At 40.4% G+C, this 25,390-nt stretch overlaps 1 protein-coding gene across 1 annotated transcript in view; it reads left to right on the top strand.

The window, feature by feature from the left end:
- The first annotated feature begins 56 nt into the window (after window positions 1–56).
- Window positions 57–25,390, top strand: part of BPNT2 (3'(2'), 5'-bisphosphate nucleotidase 2) — a 47,521-nt gene continuing 22,187 nt past the window's right edge. Inside the window, exons 1-3 of the mRNA XM_004697778.2 lie at window positions 57–479; window positions 16,636–16,798; window positions 17,954–18,049. Of these exons, the coding sequence (XP_004697835.1) occupies window positions 96–479; window positions 16,636–16,798; window positions 17,954–18,049 (643 nt within the window). The 5' untranslated portion in view covers window positions 57–95. The remainder of the gene's footprint in view (window positions 480–16,635; window positions 16,799–17,953; window positions 18,050–25,390) is intronic.

Here is a 25,390-nt window from a genome sequence, read left to right as displayed (position 1 = left end):
GCGCGGGCGCCGGACAGCGGGCGCCCGTGTAGTCCGGGCGGCGTGTGGCGGAGGCGGCCTGCTCGGGCGGTCGGCGGGCCGCGGGCTGCGGCGCGATGGCTCCCATGGGCATCCGCCTGTCCCCGCTCGGGGTGGCTGTGTTCTGCCTGCTGGGGCTGGGCGTCCTGTACCATCTCTACTCGGGCTTCCTGGCCGGCCGCTTCAGTCTCTTCGGCCTGGGCAGCGAGGCCGGCGGCGCGGCGGGGCCGGGGGCCGCGGCCGACGGGGCCACGGTGGACCTGCGCGAGCTGCTGGCTGCGTCCGTTCTGGCCGCAGTCCGTGGCGGCGACGAGGTCCGGCGCGTCCGCGAGAGCAACGCCCTCCACGAGAAGTCCAAGGGGAAGACTCGGGAGGGAGCCGAGGAGAAGATGACCAGCGGCGACGTGCTGTCCAACCGCAAGATGTTCTACCTGCTGAAGACCGCCTTCCCCAGCGTCCAGGTGGGTGCTGACGGGGCCCCCGAGCCAGGGAAAGGGACCCCGCGCTGCCCTTCTCTAGGCAGTTCTGGGATGGGCGTCCTCTGGGGTCCATCTTCCAAACGAAGACATTACGGTCAAACTGGCAGCTCCCGAGGGGACACGAGCTCTGGGTTCCAGTGCAGGCGACGGGCTGAGAATGTGAACTTCACCTCCTGCCTCAGTCTCTCCTGTAAAATGGAGGTTGGCAGAGGATCCCAAGTTCCTCCTGCTCCAGCCGCCCGTGGTTTTGCTGCTGGCAAGGGCGAGACTGTTAGAGTGCACGTTTTCTGGCAGGCTTGCCAGCAGCTAACTAAAGGCCCAAGCTGTACAAGCCTTGCTGCGGAGCTGTGGATATGTAGGGCATTGGGCGGCGTGCTCACCAATGGTTCTAACTGTATTCTTATCGGAACCCACCTAAAGAGATCTTTCATGGAAGCGCTTGGAAGTATACTCCCATTTTCTGCATCTCATACAGGACCTTCTATCCTAACCTGGTACTTGAAGATTGAAGATAAACATTTACCCCAGTGAATTTAAGAGTTAGCCAAACGTTTGTGTGTGTGCTTTGTTTTGTTTTGTTTTTTTTTGAGTGGGGCTCTGGGGAAGGTATTTATATTTTCCTAAAGGGACCCAGGCATTTTAGATGTGTCATTAATACGTTTTCAGTTAACCATTTCAATAGAACTACCTTTGAATTGAAAAATATTTTTATTTATTATAGTTTCAGAAGAAGAGTTCAACACACTGTAGTAATACCTTATTAGTATTTTGTCTTAAATCACCTAACTGTAGGCTTGGCTACTGGGAAGGAAAGTGGCTTAGAATATCATTGTGTAGAATATGATTTAGTAGGTAAACAGAGAAATCTATACCCAGGTTAATTTGGAAGATACTTGACCTTCTTACTCTTGTTTTTGGAAGATTCAGTTATTGCTGATTTATAATTATCTATCTTTTGTAACACTCCCTCCATGTCTAATATATTAATGCTTTGATTTTCTGCTTTTGTTACTTTCCTTTCATTTAGTTATTTTGTTAGCTAGAAGGACCATTGGCTAGCTGCTGGGTAACAGATGTAACAGACATTAGTAGAACTTTTTTCAACTGTCTTTTCAAACAAAGTACAGAACATTTCCAGTTTCTTTTGTTCTACTGTGCTTTACCATCACAGATGATACACATCTCTTTGGGCATTTAGTATGTAAAATGTGCTTGTGAGATTTTTGCACTTCTCTACCACACTGCTCTCTTTGACTTTGTGAAAAAATCGGAAAGTTGTAAATATAAGTAGTTACAACAGTGCTGATAGTACTAATCACAGTGTATACCATTTGTCCAGATACTGGCCACACATGTCTTCATTTGATATGCAGAGTTCATTTATGCCTATTTATTAGACCTGAAATCTGATATTGATAACATTAAATTCTTTCATTTCTGTGGATTATTTTATTCATTCTTATATCTTTTGCTTAAAAACAAAAAATACAAATTCTTAGGAAAAGCATTGCATTGTAAATGCTTCAGAGCAATAATAGTGAGACATAAGAAGCAGGATTTAATTTCTTTTATGGGCAGAGACAAAAATATTATAAAATATGGGGGAGGGCATTTGTGCATGTAATTCATTCCCCAATCCACATTTGTCATGGGTAACTTCCACAGAACCTTGCATACGCCTTTTACCTTTATTTGCAAATTCTAAGGGAACAACTAGCAAGGGAAGTAAGCTGTATGTTATTGAACATAAAAGTTCAGCTCTTGGAATTGTAGATGTTTCTGCTTTAGTCCAAAGTTTTTCTGTTATTAGGACTATTTGAATGACTGCTGTGTGTACATCTTTCATGTTTATATTGGATGGTGACAGATGTAAGAGTAGGTTAGAGTTGGTGTCAAGTTGAGCCATCTCCTTTTGTCCCTGCATGCTTAGGCTAGAGGACAGATTTGGGCTCCTGAAAGAAGTAGAGACCTCTAGATTCTTTCTTCTTTTTACCTCCCCTCCCCTATCACCTAGAAGCACACTCTTCAATGTCTGATTACTTTTGAATCCTTCTATCTCTTTTGGGGGGTAAGGAGCTTAAATAATATTTCACTGAATTTACTTCTTAGTGGAAAATGAATCCTGAAAAGCCACAGTTAGCCTTCTTTTCTCCTACTACCTTGAGTAAAGGGTAGAGAACTGTTTTCTTTCCCCCGCTATTTCCCCATGTAATGTTAATCTCTCAGTAAAGGATATGCAAGAAATACCTCTAGAGCAGAGGTTCCCAAGCTTATTTGGCCTACTTCTCCTTTTTTAGGAAAAAAAAAATTCCTTAGCTGCCCCTTATAGCAATTAAAAACTTTTTGTGTAATAGCCCATAATCCAGGATAAAACTCAGGTATCTGGGTTTACAGCTCCTCTTGGATCCTTCCAATGCCCCCCAGGGAGTAATATTACCCACTTGGGGGAAATCATGTTCCAGAGAAGGGGTCCTCAAACTTTTTAAACAGGGGGCCAGTTCACTGTCGCTCAGACCGTTGGAGGGCCAGACTATAGTTTTTGAAAAAAACTATGAACAAATTCCTATGCATAGTGCACATATCTTAATTTGAAGTAAAAAACCCAAAACGGACAAAAACACCTGGCAGGCCGGGTAAATGTCCTCGGTGGGCCGCAGTTTGAGAACCCCTGCTCTAGAGTGATTCACTTGGGGCAGCTTTACCTCTCAAGGGATATTGACGATCTGGAGACATTTTGGATCGTCAAAGCTTGTGGGAGGCAAAGTGTGCTGTCAGCATCTAGTAGGGAGAGAGCGGGTAAACATCCTGAATGTACACGTCAACCCACATAACAAAGATCTGGCCCGATGTGTTCATATGGCCCAGGCCTAAGGACCTGGAGCTCAACTCTCTTTCCCTTTTAGCAGTACTCCTCGGAAGAGAAGCGCTAGTCCAGACCAATTGCTGGCCCATGTTGATCCTAGTCAACTTTCTAACGCCTAAGTTGAGTCACAGTTTCCTTTTTCGTAACAAAGAGATTATTACAGTAAGATTAGTGCAAACAAACGCATCGTAGGCAGAGAAAAAAAAAAAGTTTTAAGGAAAAAGCCCAAGTGAGAGGAGGTGTGGTAGTTATAGTAAGTTGCTAAGATTTACATAGGAAAATTTCTGTGAAAGTAATTTAAAAAGGAGGTAACGGCTGCAATATGAAGCACTTTCATGCTGCCAAGCTCAAACGAGTTTGGTCCTGTTCTTTAGTTTAACCCGATTGCTCAGAGAACCAGATTTGACTCATTTTCCTTGAGGCCTTCCGTATTCAAACTTTTGGGTTTATACATATAGGGGTACCTGTACAATGGGCAGACTCTTGCACTGAAGGCGTATGAGATAGAGTCTAGGCACTGGGAGAGTTATCCCCAGTTAGTTTTTATTAGTAAAACTTTATTTTGTCTTAAAGTATAGAAGTCTTAACTAAAGTATACTTTTAACTATGAGGATTTAAATGCTAGAGTTTAAGTAGATGCTTGAATTAGAGCTTATTTGGAAGGGGGAAAACTAGGTGCAGGGAGACTAAGAGTCTATTTTGAGTGAGAAAGAATATGCTTTGAATTGAGTTATGGTTATATGGAAGATGGATGCAGGAAGAATGTGAGAGAATTTTTAGGCACTAAGATGTATCACAGTGACGTCTGTTTCTGGCTTCTGCATTGGTGTGTCCTTAGTGATGAGGGGGCTACACAATGTGATAGTACGTTAGACGAGTACCGTCTTAAGGTTTAAGTTTGAATTCCTTGTTATGTATAAAGAGAAATGGGTCTGAAGTTCTGAAAAGTATGAGTGGGAAATACAAAGTTATGAGTCATCAGTATTCTTATGGTAATGGAAACTGGTTGTGGATAGGGTTGATAGAGAATATTGTGTGACAGGTGATAAACAGGGTCCAGGACTGAAGAAGATCTGTGGTACTTCTCAATTGGGTAGAGAGCATGAATCTGTAAGAAAACTGAAATAAAATTGCCAGAGAGGGAGAAACAAACCTCGAAGTATGTGGAGGCATGGTAAGAAAAAACAGGAACATGGTCAGCACTATCAGCAGCTACTGAAAGATCAAGGAAAATAAAGACAACGATTTATCAAAAATATTATCAGTAACCTTTATTCAGAAGTTATTCTGTGTTAAACTCTGTACTAAGTTTTTCTTTAAATCACTTCTGTTTCGTTGAGTCATATTTAGAACCCCATGCTGTTTGGTGCCATAGAGTCAGGTCTAACTCATGTGGATTTCATATACAAAAGAATGAAATACGACCTGGTCCTGCCCATCCTCACAATTACTACATTTGAGCCCATTATAGTAGTCACTTTCTCAATCCACATAGTTGAAGTTCCATCTCTTTTTTTACCGCCCCTCTACTGAATATGTTTCTTTTCCAGGGATGGGTCGCTTCTGATAACATGTTCAATGTACTTGAGACAAAGTCTCACCATCCCCACTTTTAGAGAACAGTCTGGCTATACTCCTTCCAAGATAGATATGTTTATTCTTCTGGCAGTCCATGATATTCCATTATTCTTTGCTAACACCATAATCATTCAACCAAGAACCAAACTCACTGTCATCTACTCAATGCCAACCCATAGGAACCCTGTAGGACAGGGTAGAACTGCTGTTGTGAGTTACCAAGGCTGTAACTCTCTACTGGAGTAGAAAACCCTGCCCTCTTTTGGACCTTGCAGTTAGCAGCCTAATGCATAACCACTACGCCACCAGGGCTCCTTCCGTAATTCTTCAGGCAGTGGAAAATACCATGGCGTGGGTCATATGCATGTTAGTCTCTCAGGTGACGTCTTTGCCCTCATACATTTTAAATAGGACTTTTCATGGTATATTTGCCCAATGTAGTACATTGTTCGATTTCATGACTGTTGTTCACGTGGGCATTGATTTTGAATCCAAATAAATGCAATTTTGACAGCACCAGTCTTTTCTCCATTTGTCCTGACATCTGTTAGACCAACTGTGAAGACTTGGATTCTTTACACTGAGTTGTAATCCATACTAAGCGCTGTATTCCTCCTCCCCAAACATTTTTATTGAAATGATTAATATATAATTTGATAGCTTAAACATATTTTTTAAAGTTGTGCAATTAAAGGCATTTATGGAGGTCTAAATACAGGCATGTACATATGTAAATATATTTACATATATTGATGGGGAGAAATAGATCTATGCGCATATATTTATAGATTTAGTATTAAGGTAGCAGATGGACATTGGGCCTCTACTCAAGTACTCCCTCAATGCAAGAACACTTTGTTCTATTAAACTGGCATTCCATGATGCTCACCTTCCCGACACAGTTGCTGAAGACAAAGTGGGTGCATAAGCAAATGTGGTGAAGAAAGCAGATGGTGCCCGGTTATCAAAAGATATAGCATCTAGGGTCTTAAAGGCTTGAAGGTAAACAAGCGGCCATCAAACTCAGAAGCAACTAAGCCCACATGGAAGAAGCGCACCAGCCTGCGTGGTCACGAGGTGTCAAGGGGATGAGGTATCAGGCGTCAAAGAACAAAAAAATTATATCATTATGAATGAGGGGGAGTGCGGAGTGGGGAACCCAAATCCCATCTGTCCGCAACTGGACATTACAGAAGGGTCACAGGGAGGAGACGAGCCAGTCAGGGTGCAGTGTAGCAACGATGAAACATACAACTTTCCTCTGGTTCTTAGATGCTTCCTCCACATCCCCACTATTATGATCCCAATTCTACCTTAATATCTGGCTAGACCAGAGGACGTACATTGGTACAGATAGGAACTGGAAACACAGGGAATCCAGGACACATCCCTTCAGGACCAGTGGTGAGCGTGACGATACCGGGAGGGTGGAGGGAGGGTGAGGTGGAAAGGGGGAATCGATTACAAGGATCTACATATAACCTTCTCCATGGGGGATGGACAACAGAAAAGTGGGTGAAGGGAGACGTCAGACTGTAAGATATGAAAAATAATGTATAAATTATCAAGGCTCATGAGGGAGGGAACTGCAGGGAGGGAGGGGGAAAATGAGCTGATGCCAAGGGCTTAAGTGGAGAGCAAATTTATTGAGAATGATGAGGGCAACGAATGTACAAATGTGCTTTACACAATTGATGTATGTATGGAGTTGTATAAGCCCTCAATAAAATGATTAAAAAAGAAGAAATATAACAAAATAATGAAAAAAGAACAAATTTTAAATGGGTCAAAAGGTGGAACCAGATAGGGGTCAAATTTTAACCTAACTGCATCTGCATCAGTCCACTTTACAGTACAGTCTGATATCAAGGCTGTTCACACTCTTGGTCAATGGTCAGAGTGGATTACGAAGATTAAGCCTGAACATGTATTGGGGCTTTTACTGCTATCCATATCTTTTTGCAAACTAGGTGCTCAGAATTTAAGCTTTAATAACCAACTGTTCCTTCCTGTGGTCTTGAGTTTTCTTATTTATAGTCCTTGGATCACAGAGGGGCTGGTATGCTTCTTTCACATGGACTTAGCTCACACCTTAGATGGCTGCTTGTTTTAGACAAGCCTTTTTTAAGACCCCAGATGCTATTCTTTCAGGCACCATCTGATTTCTTTACCACACTTTGCTGTAGCACCTCTGTCTTCAGTGATCTCTTCATGAGGGCAAGTATTGAGTAGGGAAGTCCATGCCATAGGAATTTATTGTTTTAGGTTAGAGTTTGAGCTCTAGGTGCAAGCTCAAAATCCATTCATGTACCTAGGACTTATATATGTCCCTGGCCCATTTTAGGAGCTCTGGTGGTGTAGCAGTGACTAGTTGGGCTGCTACTGCAAGATCAGAAGTTCTAAACCTCCAGTTGCTCCACAGGAGCAAGGTTGGGCACTGCACTTCTGTCAGCACTTACTGTCTTGGAAACTCACAGGGGCATTTCTACTCTGTCCTGTAGGGTCACTGTGAGTTGTATTGACTCGATGGCATTGAGTTTGGTTTGAGTCTGTTTTATAGGCATCATTTACAATGAGGGTTGGAGAAGGCAAGTACTCATTCACTGTAGCAGAACTATGCCTGTTGGACTGAGACATGTCATAACAAAAGCAAAGAGAGTATAAAAATAGGAAATATTTGAACCAAAGTCCAGTGACCTCCCAAATCCTTAACATTTGGGGAGTAGTCATCAGCTTCTTCTCACATTAGGGTATTTCTGCCTGAAGTCCAAGGTAGTAATTTTCCTTTAATCTGCTACAGTTGTTTTAAAGGTATAGTCCAGTTCACTTGATGGGATTTCCAAATTGGATTCTTCAGATGTGGCCTCTGAAGGATGTTGTGAACCTTGAAAGGGTAGAGTCCAATGTCCCAGTTAAATACAATGGTTGTCTATAACACATCGTCTGCGTCACCAAGGACTGGGTAGAAAGTCAATCCAAAGTGTCTGATTAGGAACATAATACAGGGCTTATTCTCTTCTGCAGAAGGATGAGGCTATCTGCACATGAACAGTCTTGTAAACCCACAGGTCCACTTCTGTATTCTGTAGAGTTGCTGTGAGTCAAAATTGATTAGATGGCAGGGAGTTTGGTTTTTTGAGTTCGGAATTGTGTTAGTTTTCTTCAGTTTCAACGTGAACTTACATCTGAATAATTGATGGTCTGTTTCACAGCCAGTCCCTGCACTTATTTTGGTAACCGATGATAAATTGGGTTTCTCCATTATCTATTCCCACAGATGTAATCGGTTTGAGTCCTGTGTATTCCATATGGCAAGGTTCATATGTATAGTCACTGTTTCTCAAAAACTCCCTGCCATCGAGTACATGCCAACTCATAGTGACATATAGGGCAGGGTGGTACTGCCTCTGTGAGTTTCTGAGGCTGTTTACAGGAATCGAAAGCCCTGTCTTTCTCCCTGGTGGTTTCAAACTGCTAACCTTGTAGATTGCAGCCTAAATGTGTAACTAACTATATCACCAGGGCTCCTCAGTCACTGTTTACATTGTTGAGAAAATATTTATAATTAAGAAGTCATTGGTCTTGCAAAATTCTATCTTGTGATATCCAGCTTTTTAATTATCAAGGCCATATTTTCCAACAACTGATCTTCTTGTTTCCAATTTTTGAGTTGTGATCATCAGTTTTTATCATTGCCTCTTATTTTATATTTTCTCAACTTTAGAATTAAAAAGTGGTAAAATGCTCTAATTCTTCATCATTAGCTTTAGTGGTTGGTGTATAAATTTGAACAGTGATTGTTTTACCTTGTAGGTATCTCAGTATCCAGTATAAGGATAAACTCCAAACTCACTGCCGTCCAGTTGATGTCAACTCATAGTGACCCTATAGGACAAAGGAGAACTGCTACTGTGGGATTTCAAGCAATTATGGGAGTATTAAATTATGGGAGTATTAAAGCCTCTTCCCTCTCCCATGATGGTTTTGAACTGCTGACCTCTAGCCCAGTGCTAGACTACTAAGCCACCAAGACTCACGATACAAGGATGTTGTTGTTGTTAGGTACCTTCCAGTCGGTTCTGATTCATAGTGACAACAGAACGAAAAACTGCCCAGCCTGCCCCAATCTCACAATGTTTATCATGTTTAAGCCCATTGTTGCAGTCACTGTGTCAGTCCACTGTATAAAATGCTTTTCTCTTCTCATTTCCCCTCTGCTTTACCAAGCATGATGTCCTTTAGGGCTCTCTTGGCACGTGCCCAAAGTATGTAAGACTGTTTCTCCAGCCTTTCCTCAAAGGAACATTCTTCCAAGACAGGTGGTTTGTTTAGTGACAGCCCGTGGCACTCTCAGTAGTCTTTGCCAGCACCATAATTTTACATGCATCAATTCTCATTCGGTCTTCCTCGTTCAGTGTCCAACTTTCATGTATATATGAGATGATTGAAAATACCGTGACTTGGGAAAAGTGCACCTTCATTTTCAAAGTAAAATTCTCTCTTTTCAACACCTTAAAAGAGGTCTTATGAACAGATTTACCTAATAGAGTGTGTTGTTTGATGTCTTGACTGCTATTTCCATGAGCATTTCCATCGACATTATCATGAAAAATTTCTTGACAACTTCAGTCTTTGCTGTGTTAATTATGATACTTACTACCTGTTTGTTCAGTTATGAGGAGTTGGGTTTTCTTTACATTGAGTTGTAATTCATACTGAAGCCTGCAATCCTTGATCTTCATCAGCAAGTACTACAGGTCCTCCTCACTTACAGTTAGCAAGGTTGTGTCATCTGCATATCACAAGTTGTTAATAAGCTTTCCTCCAATCCTGATGCCACAGTTTTCTTCATATAGTCCAGCTTCTCTGATGATTTGCTCAGCATACAGACTGAAGAAGTATTGTAACAAGCTACAATCCTGACATCCCTTTCCTGATTTTAAACCACGCAGTATTCCCATATTTTGTACACACTCCTAACTGCCTCTTGATCCATGTGCAGATTCCACCTGAGCAGAATGAAATGTTGTAGACACCCCATTCTTCTCAAGGTGATCCATGTTGTGATTCACACTGATCACTATCTAGGTGGATATACAGATAGATGTTGATGTATCATGTTAGCACTTAAAATATTCTTGTTGATGATTTATGTGATACTTTCCCTCTTGTAGTTGTGATTCCTGACATAGTAAACCATACATGCACTCTTTTTAAAGGGGGTGTATTTTTCTTCATTTGAAATCCAGGATAGGTACATCTATGGAGACAGTAACTAGATTAATGTTTTCTTAGGGTATGGCAAGGGAGGTTTGGGGAAATGAGCTAATAATAATGAATACAAGAAGTAAATATTTTAAAATTGATTGTGGTGATGATTGCACAACACTTTTAAATATGTTTAAACCTTTGAGCTGTATATGTGAATTACCATGTCTCTAAAACTTAAAATTTAAAATTTTCCACCTTTCACAAGTTGCAGCCTTACCACTTTTATGTTGCTCATTTTAGTGCAAAATACCTATGTTTCATATATGACAGATATTAACTGTACACCTGACTTTCACAAGTTTTACTGTATGTGTATTATTTTTAATTGTCATGGAGTCATTGTCAACTGATAGCCACTCCACATGTCCACAGTAGCACTGCTTCCAGAGAGTCTCACAGTCCTTTAGGAAGCAGATCTCAGTAGGCATCTCTTCAAAACTCCATCTGCACCTTTTGACTAGTAGTTGAGTACTTAGTCTTGCATGCTTAACCGTGCAGGGTCTCTCTCTTTCCCTCCCTCCTTCTCTTCCTCTCTTCTTCTCTCTCTCTCTCTCTCTCTCTCACACTCACACACACACACACGAAAAGACTTTCAAATATTTGGAAATAATGCAGTTAAAATGTAAGGGAATTTTTCCCACAAATTTTTAGGAACCCCCTTCTAAGTATGTATATATGTATGTACACACGTGCATATGTGTGTGTCTGTATGTGGATTAATCTTAAGGATTCAGTCATGGTTGACTGGCTTAAGTGATTCTGGGAGCTTGTAAGTTCAAAATCTGTAGGGGTGTGCCGGCAGACTGGAAAATCAGGCCAGATTTGTTGCTTTAGAGTTGCTTTTGAATTCTATGCTTTTGCCTAGAAACTCTGGCAAGAGCTAATACTCCAGTATTGAGGCAGAGTTTCTTCTGAGAAACCTCAGTGATTGCGCTTAAGGCAGTGGTTCTCAACCTATGGGTCGTGACCCCTTTGGGGATCGATTGACCCTTTCACAGGGGTCGCCCAATTCATAACAGTGGTAAAATTACAGTTATGAAGTAGCAATGAAAATAATTTGTTGGATGAGGGGTCATGACAACATGAGGAACTGTATTAAATGGTCACGGCATTAGGATGGTTGAGAACAACCATTGTTTTAAGGCCTTTCTACTGTGTGGATTACCAAATTAATCTTAATCTGTACTTAAAGCCAACTGACTATGTTATGTACATTTACAAAGTACAAAGCCTTTTTAAGAGTACCATGCTTCATATTTTCCCCAAGTTAGGTGCGAAGTCCCCCCCCCCAAAAAAAAAAAATCTGTTGGTTCTATTTAGATAGCTGTCAGGTATGGGCAGAAACTTGAGATGGGCTATTATGTCTGTTGTACCCTACAGTTACTTATTGTTTTTGGATTTCTAGAAGCTTTTTATGCTCACCCTGCTAAGAACATAAGTCCTCTAAGGCTGCCTTTTCACTTCTATTCTGGGCTTTTTGAGAGTGGGTTACCACAGGTGGTCTTGGCTAGGGCTGTGCTCTGCATGAATGGGCCTTTTCTGAGCTTGACAGTAACGTTTTTATGCGGAGTTCCCTGGTGTGGTCTGTGTCACAGATGTGGGAGGGAGAGCAGATTGAGTTGAAGAGAGTTTTTAGAAGCAATGAAAACCCACAGTGGCTCGTAATAGTTTTGTCATTGAAGATACATTTTTTGTGCACCTACTTTGTTCTGTCCAGAAAACAGAACCCCGAACAAGACCTTTCATGTCCCTCTTCATTTGCAGAAACAAAAATAAGTCCCATGGAGTGAGGTCAGGTGAGTAAAGTGCATGGGGCAAGAGAGGCATGCTGTTTTTCTTTTTGCCAAAAACTGGCACACTGAGATGGCTGTGTGAGCAGGTGCATTGTTGTGGTGGCAAAACCAGTTCCCTGTCTGCCACAAATCAGATCTTTTTTTTTTTTAAGTCATTTTATTGGGGGCTCATACAACTCATCACAATCCATACATACATCAATTGTATAAAGCACATTTGTACATTTGTTACCCTCAATATTCTTTCTTTTTAAAAATTATTTTATTGTATTGAGGGCTCGTACAATTCTTATCACAGTCCATACATCCATCCATTGAGTCAGGCACATATGTACACCTGTTGCCCTCATTAATCTCAAAACATTTGCCCTCTAATTTAGCCCTCAATATCATTTGTTCATTTCCCCCCTCCCTCTCCCCTCCTACCTCCCTCCTGAACCCTCCATAATTCCTAAATTATTATAGTTTTGTCATAAGTTACACCGTCCGACGTCTCCCTCCGCCCTCTTCTCTGCCATCCATCCCCCAGGGAGGAGGCTATACTTAGATTCTTGTAATTGGCTCCCCCCTTCTACCCCACATTCCCTTCACCCTCCAGGCCTCAGAATCAGATCTTTTTTGTACATACTGTTATTGCTATCTTTTCAGAACCTGTAAATAGAAAGCTCGATTAACAGTCTGACCTGGTGGAATGAACTCCAAATGCACTACAAGTCGACATTTTCATCCGTTTGGGAAGTTGATGGACATGCAGAACAGGGTTTGTTATCAATTGATATTTCACCTTTTTTGAAACAAGAAAACAACTCATACACTTGAGTTTTTCCCATGGTGCTGTCCTTGTAAGGTGTGTTCAACATCACAACAGTATCTGTGTCGTTTTTTCCCTGAGCAGGAAACAAAATTTCACAGCTGCATGCTGTTCCCTTAAATCGGCAACCACAAAAAAACAGAGTTTGAGTGAAACTGCTTTTCCAACAAATTCACTGTGACCAGAGAGAACCTTCCCAGGCGACGCCACTGGGTGCACTAAGTAGGAGCAGGTTGCTTGCTGCTCCCTTAGCAGGAAAACTGTATGGGTGGAGCTTTCCCCCTTTTTTTGGAACCCCCTCATTGCTATAGAAGCAGACGTGTCTTTTGTTCTCCTTGCTCAAGTGGCAGTCAACTCCCCTCTGCAGGTCCCCATTATGAGATATAGGTTTCTCCCCCAATCTGTGGTTAAGATACTGCCCACCTTGTTACGTAGGTAGTTAATGAGGATTGCATGCCCTAAGAATATATAAGGCTGTGAAAGAATATATTAGCTCGCTCTCTCTGGTTCCTACTACCATGGAAGTAGTGAGCCCTTTGCATGCTTTGTCTGCTGTGTGGTTAATTATTCCCTTCAATTACACAGCTGCTGTTCCTTAGGACCTATCCAGTTGTGGAATTTTCCCACAGAAGATCACTGCAGGAGTCAAGTGAGATACTATGACTTAACTAGGATTTCCTTGGTAATCATGAAACCACATATTTAGAATTGGGGGATAGAATTTCTAGGGCATACTGACTGGATGTGGAATATATTTTGACCTTAGCAATTATTTGTATGTCTGTTTATTTTATTATGGTGGATAGGGAGCTTATAACTTTGATAGTAGTGGGGAATTATGGTGATGCAATGATTGGTTTCTCCTTTCCATACCACTCTCCCGGTATCGCCACTCTCACCACTGGTCATGAAGGGATCATCCGTCCTGGATTCCCTTTGTTTCCAGTTCCTATTTGTACCAGTGTACATCCTTTGATCTAGCCAGAATTGGGATCATTATAGTGGTGGTGGGGAGGAAGCATTTAGGAACTAGAGGAAAGTTGTACGTTTCACCATTGCTACACTGCACCCTGACTGGCTCTTCTCCCTGCGACCCTTCCGTAAGGGGATGCCCAATTGCCTACAGATGGGCTTTGGGACTTCACTCCGCACTCCCCATCATTCACAATGATATGATTTTTTTTCTGATGATGCCTGATACCTGATCCCTTTGACACCTTGTGATTGCACAGGCTGGTGTGCTTCTTCCATGTGGGCTTTGTTGCTTCTGAGCTAGATGGTCGCTTGATAAAGCTCTTTCTTGTACACATGTAAGTGTCTATGAATTTGTTTCTCTAGTTGTGATAGGTAGGGTTATTGTGCAAACCTGGTGCCCAGTAAACACGTGAGGTTAATAAGGTTGCAGTTTAATTGAAGGGCAAAGAGATATGTGGCTTGGCGAGCCTTGCCTTTCTGTCTCTTGCTCTTTGATGATTGGACCAGTGTGCCGCTACCTCAGCTAGTTCTCTGCCTCAACTTGTGAGCTACATTACCTGTGGGACACCCAACCCGTGGACTGTGTCGTTATAGTTTGAGGTTCCTTCAAGACTTGCTTCACTACACTGCTGGTGTATACCTCACTTGAGCTGGGGACTGCCAGATCCTGTCATCTGGCTGACTGTTGGTGACCTGGCCTGCTGTTTGCTGCCTGTGGCCGGTCTGCCTGTATTGTTCTTCAGAAGACTCAGCTGTCCGCTTCCTTGACTTGCATACAGCAGTCTTTGTGAGTGGAAGGACTGCCATTGTATTAACTGTCTCATGGAAGTGAGTTGAACTGAGCCAATTGTACTGCTCTGTGAATGAATTAGCTGTTTATTTCTTATGTTGTATATATCTATAATCAATCATATCTATATGTATAATCATAAGCATATTATATCTATAATCATAAGTGTCCTGGTTTTGTTTCTCTAGAGAACCCTGTCAAACACACTAGTCTACCCAGACTAACACAGAGACATATATGAACCATATGTATATGAATGTATTTGGGCTCATACATAATTCTAGCTCCAATTTCAGAACACTTTGTTATGATATGGTCTTACTTGACACTTGCCCTCATGAAGAGATCAGTGAAGATATGGGTGCTATAGAAAAGTATGGTGAAGAAACCAGATGGTGCCTGGCTATAAGAAAGAATAACATCTGGGGTGTTAGAGCCTTGTCCTAAAATAAGTATCCCTCTTAGTGAGTTGTCAAGTCCACCAACCTGTGTGATCTAAAGATTATAAATAAGATCCTCTGGAGGTGGGGATAGTATCAGAGGTTAAATTGTAAATACTTGGTTTGCAAAAGGCTGTGGATGACAGCCAAAGCCCCAAATCCATTTTCAGGATCCATGCATGGCTTAAGCATGTGGTGACTCCCCTTGAACATAGATCAGGCATGCAAATAGCCTTGCAATCAGAGGTAGCATTGTAACCTCGATTAGGACTGATGTAGTTAATAATTTGATCTTCCTTTGAACCCATTTTAAAGTTGTTTCCAGTTTTAATATTCTGCTTCCTTTTTGGTTGAGATTTTTCTGTTTTGTCTACTCATTTTTGTTTGTTTGCTGCCTATTTGAGTTTTGTGTGATTTATGTATAAAAACTCAGGATAGGTAAATCTATAGACAGTAAGTATTAATATATAGGGTTGTGGTAGGGGAGGATGGATAGAAAGAGTGAACTAACAATGCGTAGGAGAAGAAAATGTGCTGACATTGATTTTGTCTTCACAAATCTTTGGTAAACTGGGTGATATCTGAAGTATATGACAATAAAATTAGTATTTTTTTAAGATACAAAAAAGTAAATATGTAAAGTGAAAAGGAAAACAAATGAAAATAAAGAAAATAGGGAAAGCAGAGAAAGAAAGAAGTCAAAGATGAACAGAAAAGTAAGGAGGAAACGGAGCAAGGGCAGAATATCCAGTATAGAGCGTTACCGTCTTCCAAGAGGCTCATGTGGCAATGAGACAGGAGGAACATGATGGATTTCCAACATGATGAAGACTTGATCCAGAAATACTTCCTGCTGGCTCCCTTTGTGGCTGAGTTCATGTCCTCCTCCTTGGCAGAAATCTTTCAGGCTCAGGGAGAAGTTGTGGGCAAGGTTATAGAAGGAGTTCTTACCCATGTAGAGGAGGACCCAGTCTTTCCTATTCTCTGGTCTAAGGAAGCAGACTTGATGTGCCTAGAGACATGAGGATGGTGCACTCAGTGCCTGACCCATAGGGATATGGCTCTGACTTCAGACAGATCAAGGGCTGCATAGAGATTGGGGGTTTACAGCCAATGGAGGTGGGAGGTTGGCCATGCTCTGGTCACCAGTATGGTATAGGGAATAAGGGAACATTCCACCTGTCTTGTCCACATGCTTTTCTATCAAATGCTGCTTGCAAAAGTTCAAGGTGACTGTGTAGCATCATGTTAGCCAGCATTTTACCTGTGTGATCTCTTTTCTTGCTTTTGTTCAACTACTAGTTTGGTATTCAATCCATTTCTCTATCCTTTTCTCTAAAACTCAGTTCCAGGATTAACATCCATATATGTGCCACTTGGTTTGGGGTGTTTGGTTTAGAGAGTCTGGGTAATGTCTCTGCCTATTTTGCTGTGGAAGTCAGCGATTTCCTTTGTAACATATTTTCATTTTTTTTCAAAAAAAGAAAAAAAAATTGCCTCAAAATGAAAAAAGGGAATTTTTGTTATTTCATGTGAAATGTTTTTTTCTGTGTGTGCTTCCTCAGCTGGTAGTTTTTCCCTTGGTTTTAAAATTTTTAACTACTATATTTTATGCAGATAAATACTGAGGAACATGTGGATGCAGCTGATCAGGAGATTATCTTATGGGATCATAATATTCCTGAAGATATCCTGAGGGAAATCACTACCCCTAAAGAAGTGCCAGCAGAAAGTGTTACTGTCTGGATTGACCCACTTGATGCTACTCAAGAGTACACAGGTAATTTAAAACATTCATCTCAAACTTAGCTTGCCATGGGTATTGGAGAAAATTCAAAACTTCTTTTCCAACTAGTTTTAAATTAGCTAGTTTAACAGTGGGATATGAAATACTTGAACTGGAATGATTATTGCTCTTTTTCTTTCCCTCAATTCACTGTATTACAGTGGACTTTGGTGAATGACAGTAGCCAATTCTGTCACTGATTCTTCAAGGAATGGAAATTTTCAACTGTAACTTTAAAAAGGTTGCCAATTGACACCCATTTATTAAGGAAATATATTTAGCCAGAATATAATATAATATTGACTTGGGATATTTAGAGTTTTTAGTTTTATTGCATAAATCTTTGACCTTGGAATTTAAAATAGTGAATCCTCAGGCAACTAGAAAGCAAGTAAATAGCAAAACAAAGTTACTTTCTTCATTGCTCTCTTAAACTTGCCTTCAGTCAGTGGAGTCTTATCCATGCTTAGGGAGACTATGATCTAAGTTACATCTAAATAATTGTTAATAAAAAAATAAGTCATGGCACTCTGAATTTGTTACTGAAATAGTTTATTGTGCCAGCCTGGCCGATAAACACAAGTGGGATTAACTGAAGGGCAGAGAGATAAATGCCTTGGTGAGTCTCGCCTTTCTTGTCTCTCACTCTTTGATCATCGGACCAGTGTGCGGCTGCCTTGCTTGTCCTGTGCCTCAATTTAAAGGCTACACTACCTGTGGGACCCCTAGCCTGTGGACTGTGTCGCTGTAAGTTGAGGTCCCTTTAAGACATCGCTGGAGCTGGGGACTGGCAGTTGGTGACCTGGCTGGCAGTTGGTGACCTACCTTCTGATTGGCTGCTGTGCTGACATAGCCTAGCTCTCTCTCTAAATAGAGGAAGATCTGGCAGCAGATCGGACTGGAAGGACTGCTAGTCTCTCACGGCAGTGAATTGAATTGAGCCATTTGTAGTGTTTTATAATTTAACTGTTTCTTTCTTGTATTATATATTTAACTGTATATGATTTAACAGTTCATTCCTTGTTCTATATCTACTTATCTTTATAAATAAATATATTAAATTATCAGCAATTTGGTTTTATATCTCTAGAGAACCCTGCCTAACACAGTTACTTTGACAGTCATGAGGTATTTTTGTTTTGTTTTCAGAGGACCTTCGAAAATATGTCACTACTATGGTGTGTGTAGCTGTAAATGGTAAACCTGTGCTTGGAGTAATACATAAGCCATTTTCTGAATATACAGGTATGAAATATGCTATAACTTGTAAGAGTTAAATTTACTGAACCATGTGTCTGTTCTATGTCCATCATGTGGGAGTCTAATTATAATTCACTATCATTGATTATTAAAGTCAAACCCTTACCTGGCCTTAACTCTTCACTGGATAGGGAAGATTTTATTGTTGGTACTGATGACAGATGACAAAGCAGGGCTTTCAAAACTTTCTTTAGGGAAAAAAACAAACAAACTCTGTTTAAGATGAGAGCCTCTCATTGCATTGCAGTATACATTTGGGCTCTGATTCCCTAGCAACGAGGTCTTCTCAGTTGTTTTCATGCTATTATTGGGTTGAAATCTAAGACTTTTACACCTTTTTATTTTTCTTTTATTCTATTTTTACACCTTAATTCATTTTATGGACTCTTAGGCCCTCCATATAGTTGCTCTAGCAAAATCAGGTGTCATTCCAGGAAATGAACTTGACAATGTGATGATTGAGGCAGGCAGCTTCAGCATTAAAAGCGGAGGAGTTAGTAACACTATGAAATTCTCAGTAGTGAGGCTAATTTCTGTGTAGCCCAGGTTGCCATTTAGAGCTCGTTGTTGACAGCAGGTCAGATCCATGGTCTTGCTGGGAGTGGTGTGTGGAAGGCTGGCTTAAAGAGCTTTCCATTTAGCTCAGGAGTGACCTTGCCCATAGCCTTCCTTGCTGGTGCTAAGATATTCAGGGATAACATTTGAGAAGCATCACTTCAGTTTGACAGAAAGATTAGCTATGGGCTATTATCACAAGTCCACAAGACACCATGAGCTATCAAGTTGGAGGGTAAAGCACACAGTGATGTAAGCAGGGAATTGTCATACTTTTCATTGGTGCATCCATTAAAAATAAGGGACAGTCGTATCAGTGTACAACAATACTGCTTGTTGTGATTGAATGAACTCTATGGAATGATATGATAATCTGTGTTCCTATTAAAAGGTTTTGTAAAAAAATAAGGCACCAAGTTAATGAAATTATTCTTATAAGTCTACTCCCTAAAATGGTGACATTCCTGATGGTGACAGTATCTACCAGAATTGAAAATAAATTTCTAATGACCAGGTATAATTGCGGGAATCATTACCCCCCCCAAAGTTGTGTATTCCTGGAACCTGAGAATTTGACTTAGAGACAGGCTTTTGCAGATGTAATTATGCTAAGGGCTGAGGTGAAACCATACTGAATCAGAGTGGACCCATTCAATAAATGAGTCCTTAAAGGAGACAGACAAGGATACAGACACAGACACTCAGGGAAACAGTAGATGTGTAGTTGAAATCAGAAATTGGAGTGATGCTTTTACACATGGATAATACGTTTTAAGGAACAGCAGATCATCCATATCAAATTATCAGAATATCTTGTTTGTGTCCTAATTGAAGAAGATCAAAGATCAGCAGTAGAAACAATAGATAATACCGTACACATTCAGTATGTTCATCTTACACAATTTTGACTGAACAATAAAATTAAGCACACTTTCTACCTGATAGGTACTAAAAGTGTTGTGCCTTCATCATCTTCCAACAAGAATAGAGTTTTCAATGGAAAATTTAAGCAAATGGGATGAAGATCATGGAACCTCACTTTGAAACAAAGGGATCAAGATCACGAAGCATTTCTTTAAAGAATTATAACACGAAATATGGCTTTCCAATATGATCCTGAAGACAAAGCACACAGCAATGGCTGTGCAGAAGTGGAAGTGGTCAGTCTAACGCAGACCCGTCATGCAGATATCCTGGCAACAGTTTTCAAGCTACCGAAGGCATTTTCCTTGTTGACTTTCTGGAAGGACAAAGAAGAGTAACAGCTGCTTATTATAAGAGTGTTCAGGGAAATTAGCCGAAGGTTTAGCAGGAAACACAGGGAAAGCTTCACTGGAGAGTTCTCTTATCCAGTTCTCAGCCTTCCTAAAGCTGTGATGCTGTAATGCAGTTCCTCATGTGGTGACGCTCAACCATAAAGTTATTTTCATTGTTACTTCATAACCGTCATTTTGCTACTGTTATGAATCGGGTGACCCCTGTGAAAGGGTCGTTTGACTCCCAAAGGGGTCGCGCCCCACAGGTTGAGAACTGCTGTTCTTATCAAACAAGGGCAACTTGGAAAGAGTTTTGTTCAGAAATCATTAGACACGCACCTTATAATCCTTATTGAGTTCCTTTTGGTTTTCTTTTTATTTGCTAATCTTAAAAAAACCTTTAAAGGACACTTAGTTTGCTTCATTTAATAGTGTAAAAAAGACTACATTGACACTACATTGACATGGTTAAATTACCAGGACCCTCAATATTTTAGAGATAGGCTATGTGGCTGGTATTATCACTTACCAAAAAATCTCTTATACTTGTGGAGCTTATGTTGAGAAATATTTGTATTTTTATTCTTTTTTCCCCAAACTTCAAAAGTTTTCCGTGTATTATACAATTCTGAACCAAATTTCTATAGCAGGTTTTATCGATATAAAAAAATTAATCACCAACTTTATATGGAAAGCAAAGAGGTCATCCTGCAAAAGTAAAACACTATTGAAGAGCAAAATAAGAGACCTCACACTTCTTGATCTCAGAAGCTACTATATAGTCATGGAACAGAATTAAATCCCAGAAATGAATCCACCCACTTATAGACCAAGGCCACCAAATCCATTGAATGGGGAAGAAGGTTTATTTCATGAATGATGCTGTCACAACTGTATATCCAATTGTAGAAAAGTGAAAACAAGATCCATATATCTCACTATGAAGAAAAACACTCAAAATTTATTAAAGACCTAAAAAGCCTAAAACTATAAAATTTATAAATGAAAGCGTAAGGGGCAACCCTAGGGAATAAACCGATGTATGCCAAAAATAACCCATTAAACATAATAAAAATACATAGCTGGCACCCTCTAAAAATTAAATACCTATGCTTTTCAAAAAAATTCACCATCAGTAGAGTAAAAAGAAAACCCAGATACTGGGGGAAGAATTTTTGGCAATGACAAAACCACGAGAAGTATGCATAAATGATAATTACATAAATACTATAACATAAGCAATCTTAGAATAGCAGTAATAACAAAAAATAATTTCTGAGTAGATGCACGTTAACGTGTGTTAAATAAACTATGGAGGCCATACAGGAACATGCCTGTATACATATGTAAGTACGTTTAAGGATATTTCTATACACATATTTGTAGATGCTGCATGAACACTCATATCTATATTAGAGTTCATCAGGGCACAGTTACAGAAACTCATTAGACATCAGGATTGACTTATTTGACTTTAGGGCTAAGGATCATAGTCTTGAGGGACATCTATATCCATGGGCAAAGCAGTTTAAAAAAAAACCAATTCTATTCATATACTACTTTGATGAGTAGCATCTAGAGCAGTGGTTCTCAGCCTTCCTAATGCCACGACCCTTTAACACAGTTATCCATGTTGTGACCCCCAAGCATAAAATTATTTTCGTTGCTACTTCATAAATAATTTTGCTACTGTTATGAATTGTAATGTAAATATCTCATATGCAGGGTATATTTTCATTGTTACAAATTGAACATACAGCATAGTGATCAATCACAAAACAATATGTAATTATATATTGTGAATTATAGAATTTATTTCTAATTACAAATTTTGTCTTGAAGCGTGGTGTAGATTGGGTAACAGTCTTCACACCAGGTATTCGTATGTGTCCGTATCTGCATGTGGGCAGACCCACCTGGAGACGGAGAGAGGAGCGGTGTCTCAGTTTCTAAAACCATTAAAATGTGCTTTCCGATGGTCTTAGCGACCCCTGTGAAAGGGTTGTTTGGACCCCAGAGGGGTCGTGACCCACAGGTTGAGAAGCACTGATCTAGAGTCTTAAAAGCTTGTTAATTAGTATTATCGTAAAAATTGAGTATTAATCTCTTCGTGCCTAAAGCAGAGGAGAATGAAGAAATCTGAAGACTGAAGAAGTGATTAGGTTCCTCTAGCATGAGACCAAAAGAGCTAGATGTTACCCACTAATGCTACTACCCCTGCATGATAACAGTAGACAGACACGGGGAAAGTGTACAGCAAAATTCAAATTCAAAAATAAAGACCAGATCTGAAGGACATTAAAGGAACCCCCAAGACTATTGCCCCAAGACAACCTTCTGCTAGAAAATCAATACACTCCCAGATTTTACCTATCAGTTAAATAGCAGGCGAACCTATAAAATGAATAATGTCTGTGAAGAACATGCTCCTTAGAACTATCAACTGTATGAGACCAGCAAGAAAACATTTGCCCAAAACCAATGCTTAGAAGTCAGGGAGGGGACCAGGATATTGTATAAATGGAAATAGGGAACCCAGGGAGGAAATGTTGAGAATGTTGACACATTGCAGGGATTATAATCAATGTCACAGAAGTTTGTGTGAATCATTGATTAGAAAACTAGTTTGCTTTCCATGTGTGTTAGGCAGGGTTGGCTAGAGAAGCAAATCCAGTGATATTCATCTATGTATAAGAAATAATTTTATGTAAAGAAGTAATTATATATCAGTAAAGCATCCCAACTCAGTTCAACTCAATCCCATAAGCTGAGACTCTTCGAACTCAAACAGCTATATGCAGTGGTGCAGAATACAGGGAGATCCAGGGCTGGTGAATGCAGAGTCCTGTGGATCCATGGTTAGTGGTAGCATGGAAGGACTATTGCAACTCCCAGGGTCAGTGACTTATTCCTGGTAGGCAGGAAGGCGGTAAAGTGGGTGGGAGGGACGGAAGAGAGGCTTACAGTTAAAAGGCCACACCCCCAAGGAAGTGCCATCAGGCTGTGACTTGATTGACAGGTTGAATACCACCCCAATATTTTTATGCATCTTCAAGTTGGCATAAAATTGGCATACCACACCCCCCCCCCCAAAACAAAGAACCTTAGTTTATGCTAATAGAAGAGGAATAACTCAGGAAAAGATGAGAATGGTTGCACACCTGGAAGAACGTTATCAGCCATACTACGTAGATTCTACATGCAGACACTGTTGCACTGGTATCTCTTTCGCTGTGTATATAGTTAATGACAACAAAGTAAATAAAATTAACTTGAAACCCCCCCCCAAAAAGTATTGACATACCATAGTATGTAAACTCTCACCTAAAGCACAATCAATGATATTTTAATAGAAAAGAAATACAGGTTTTATTTTCAGTGGCCATTTAAGCTAATGTTCAAGTATAGTATATTCATACTGTTATTGAAGGAAAAAAAGAAAAGTACATGTTAGAATTAATTCAGTAGTTCTACTACCCTTAGTATGTGGATCTATGAGTTTTTAAGTGCCATTGAATCCATGAGGAAGGAACATAATTACTGTTAGTACAGTACTCTCATCAATTACAGGTTTGTATCAAAACTTTGATACATCTCTCAAAGTCATTCCAACTATACTAATGGCAGAACCAACCCAAGAATTTTGTAACCCCGTAATTCCTAACATTTTTATAGTGTTTAACAGTTTGCAAAACACTAATTGCTGTTTTGTTTGAACCTCAGCAAATGTCTATGACAAGGAAAATATTTTATAGTCTTTTGTTTTTTAACTCTGGGAAAAGGGGCTGCCGTGTTAATTAAAACGGCTCTTCTAGCCATAATCCTTTATGTGATATATTATAAATTCTAACCTCAATGCCTATCGATATAATCCCATTTTGGAGGAAGTTTTCTGTTATGCTAATGGACAAGATTAAGATGGGATGTTTTCTGAGTCTCCACTTTATTAGAGGGTATGAGTCAAATCATTACCCCTTTTTTCCGTGGCCGTATGGTCTGCTGAAAGACTAAAACCACACCTCGATCAGAGCTATCTCCGATTCAGAGGGAATTCCCAGGACATAAGGAAGAAGAGGTGTACCAGTGAATCCTCCTCAAAACATCTCCATCTGACGTGGTAGAGGCAGAGACCAGAAGCACCTGAGACTGTGACACAGAGACCATTGGAAAGAGCAAGGAAGCCACATGTACTCTGTGTGGTAACCAGTTTCTTCCCAGCTATTCCGAATAGAGGGAAATCGCCGGAGACTTATTTCCTGTGTGTATCTCACAAATGTGTGTTGGACTTCCGCTGCCACCCATAACCTGCAAACACAGTCTCACAATTAGGCTCTCATCCTGTTCCCTCTTTTGGTTTCAGATTATGATTTACAGTCCTTCAATCACTGATGTTGGTGTACTTCTTCCATGTTGACATATCACTTAGAAGGCATCAATTCTTCAGTCTTCCTTGTTTATTGTCCAGGTTTGATATTCATAGGAGGTAATTGAAAATACCGTGGCTGGGGTCCAGTGTACCACAGTCCCCAAAGTGACATCTTGACTTTTTAACGCTTCAAGGAAATTTTTTCAGAAGATTTGTCTAATGTACAAAGGGGCACCCTAAAAAAACTGGAATTTTTTCCCCAGACGTTTTTATTTAAGTTTTTTACAAAATAACCTTATCACCTTCAGAGTATTCTCTATTACATTTACTACATTTGTAAAATCTTCGATTCCATTCTTGGAAACATTTTTCAAGCTCATATGTTTGGATGGCTGACAGCACCTCTTGTCATCAAATTGCTGTCCTTCCATGTCCCTCTTCATTCTCAGGAACAAAAAGAAGTTGCAAGGAGTGAGGTCAGGTGTGTGGGGCAAGAGAGGCATACTGTTTTTTGCCAAAAACTGGTGAACTGAGATGGCTGAGTGAGCAGGTGCATTGTCATGGTGGCAAAACCATTCCACTGTCTGCCACAAATTAGCCCATTTTTTGACGCACACTGTTAAGTAACTTAAGCTTTTCAAAAACCTCTAAATCAGTGGTTCTCAACCTGTGGGTTGTGACCCCTTTGGGGGTGTTGAATGACCCCTTCATAGGGATGCCCAACTCATAATAGAAGTAAAATTACAGTTATGAAGTAGCAACAAAAATAAGTGTATGGTTGGGGGTGGGGGGGGTCACCACAACATGAGGAATTGTAATAAAGGGTCTCAGCATTAGGAAAGTTGAGAACCACTGCTCTAAATAGAAAGCTTGATTAACAGTTTGACCTGGTGGAATGAACTCCAATTGTACTCCGAGTCGACATTTTTGTCCGTTTGGGAAGTTGACAGATGTCTAGAATGAAATTTGTCATCAATTGACATTTCACAACCACTCACACTAGAGTTTTTCCCATAGCGCTGGCCTTCTAAGTTGTGTTCAACAACACAACAGTTTCTGCAGCATTTTTCCCAAGCAGGAAACAAAATTTCACAGGCGGATGCTGTTCTCTTAAATAGGCCATCACACACACACACACACACACACACA

The sequence above is a fragment of the Echinops telfairi genome, unplaced genomic scaffold (genome assembly GCF_000313985.2).
Source record: "Echinops telfairi isolate 266 unplaced genomic scaffold, ASM31398v2 ScPeMD7_1;HRSCAF=3_0, whole genome shotgun sequence".
In the NCBI taxonomy this organism is placed as follows: domain Eukaryota; kingdom Metazoa; phylum Chordata; class Mammalia; order Afrosoricida; family Tenrecidae; genus Echinops; species Echinops telfairi.
The sequence above is the reverse complement of the archived record's forward strand: the minus strand, read 5'-3'. Positions and strand labels throughout refer to the sequence as shown.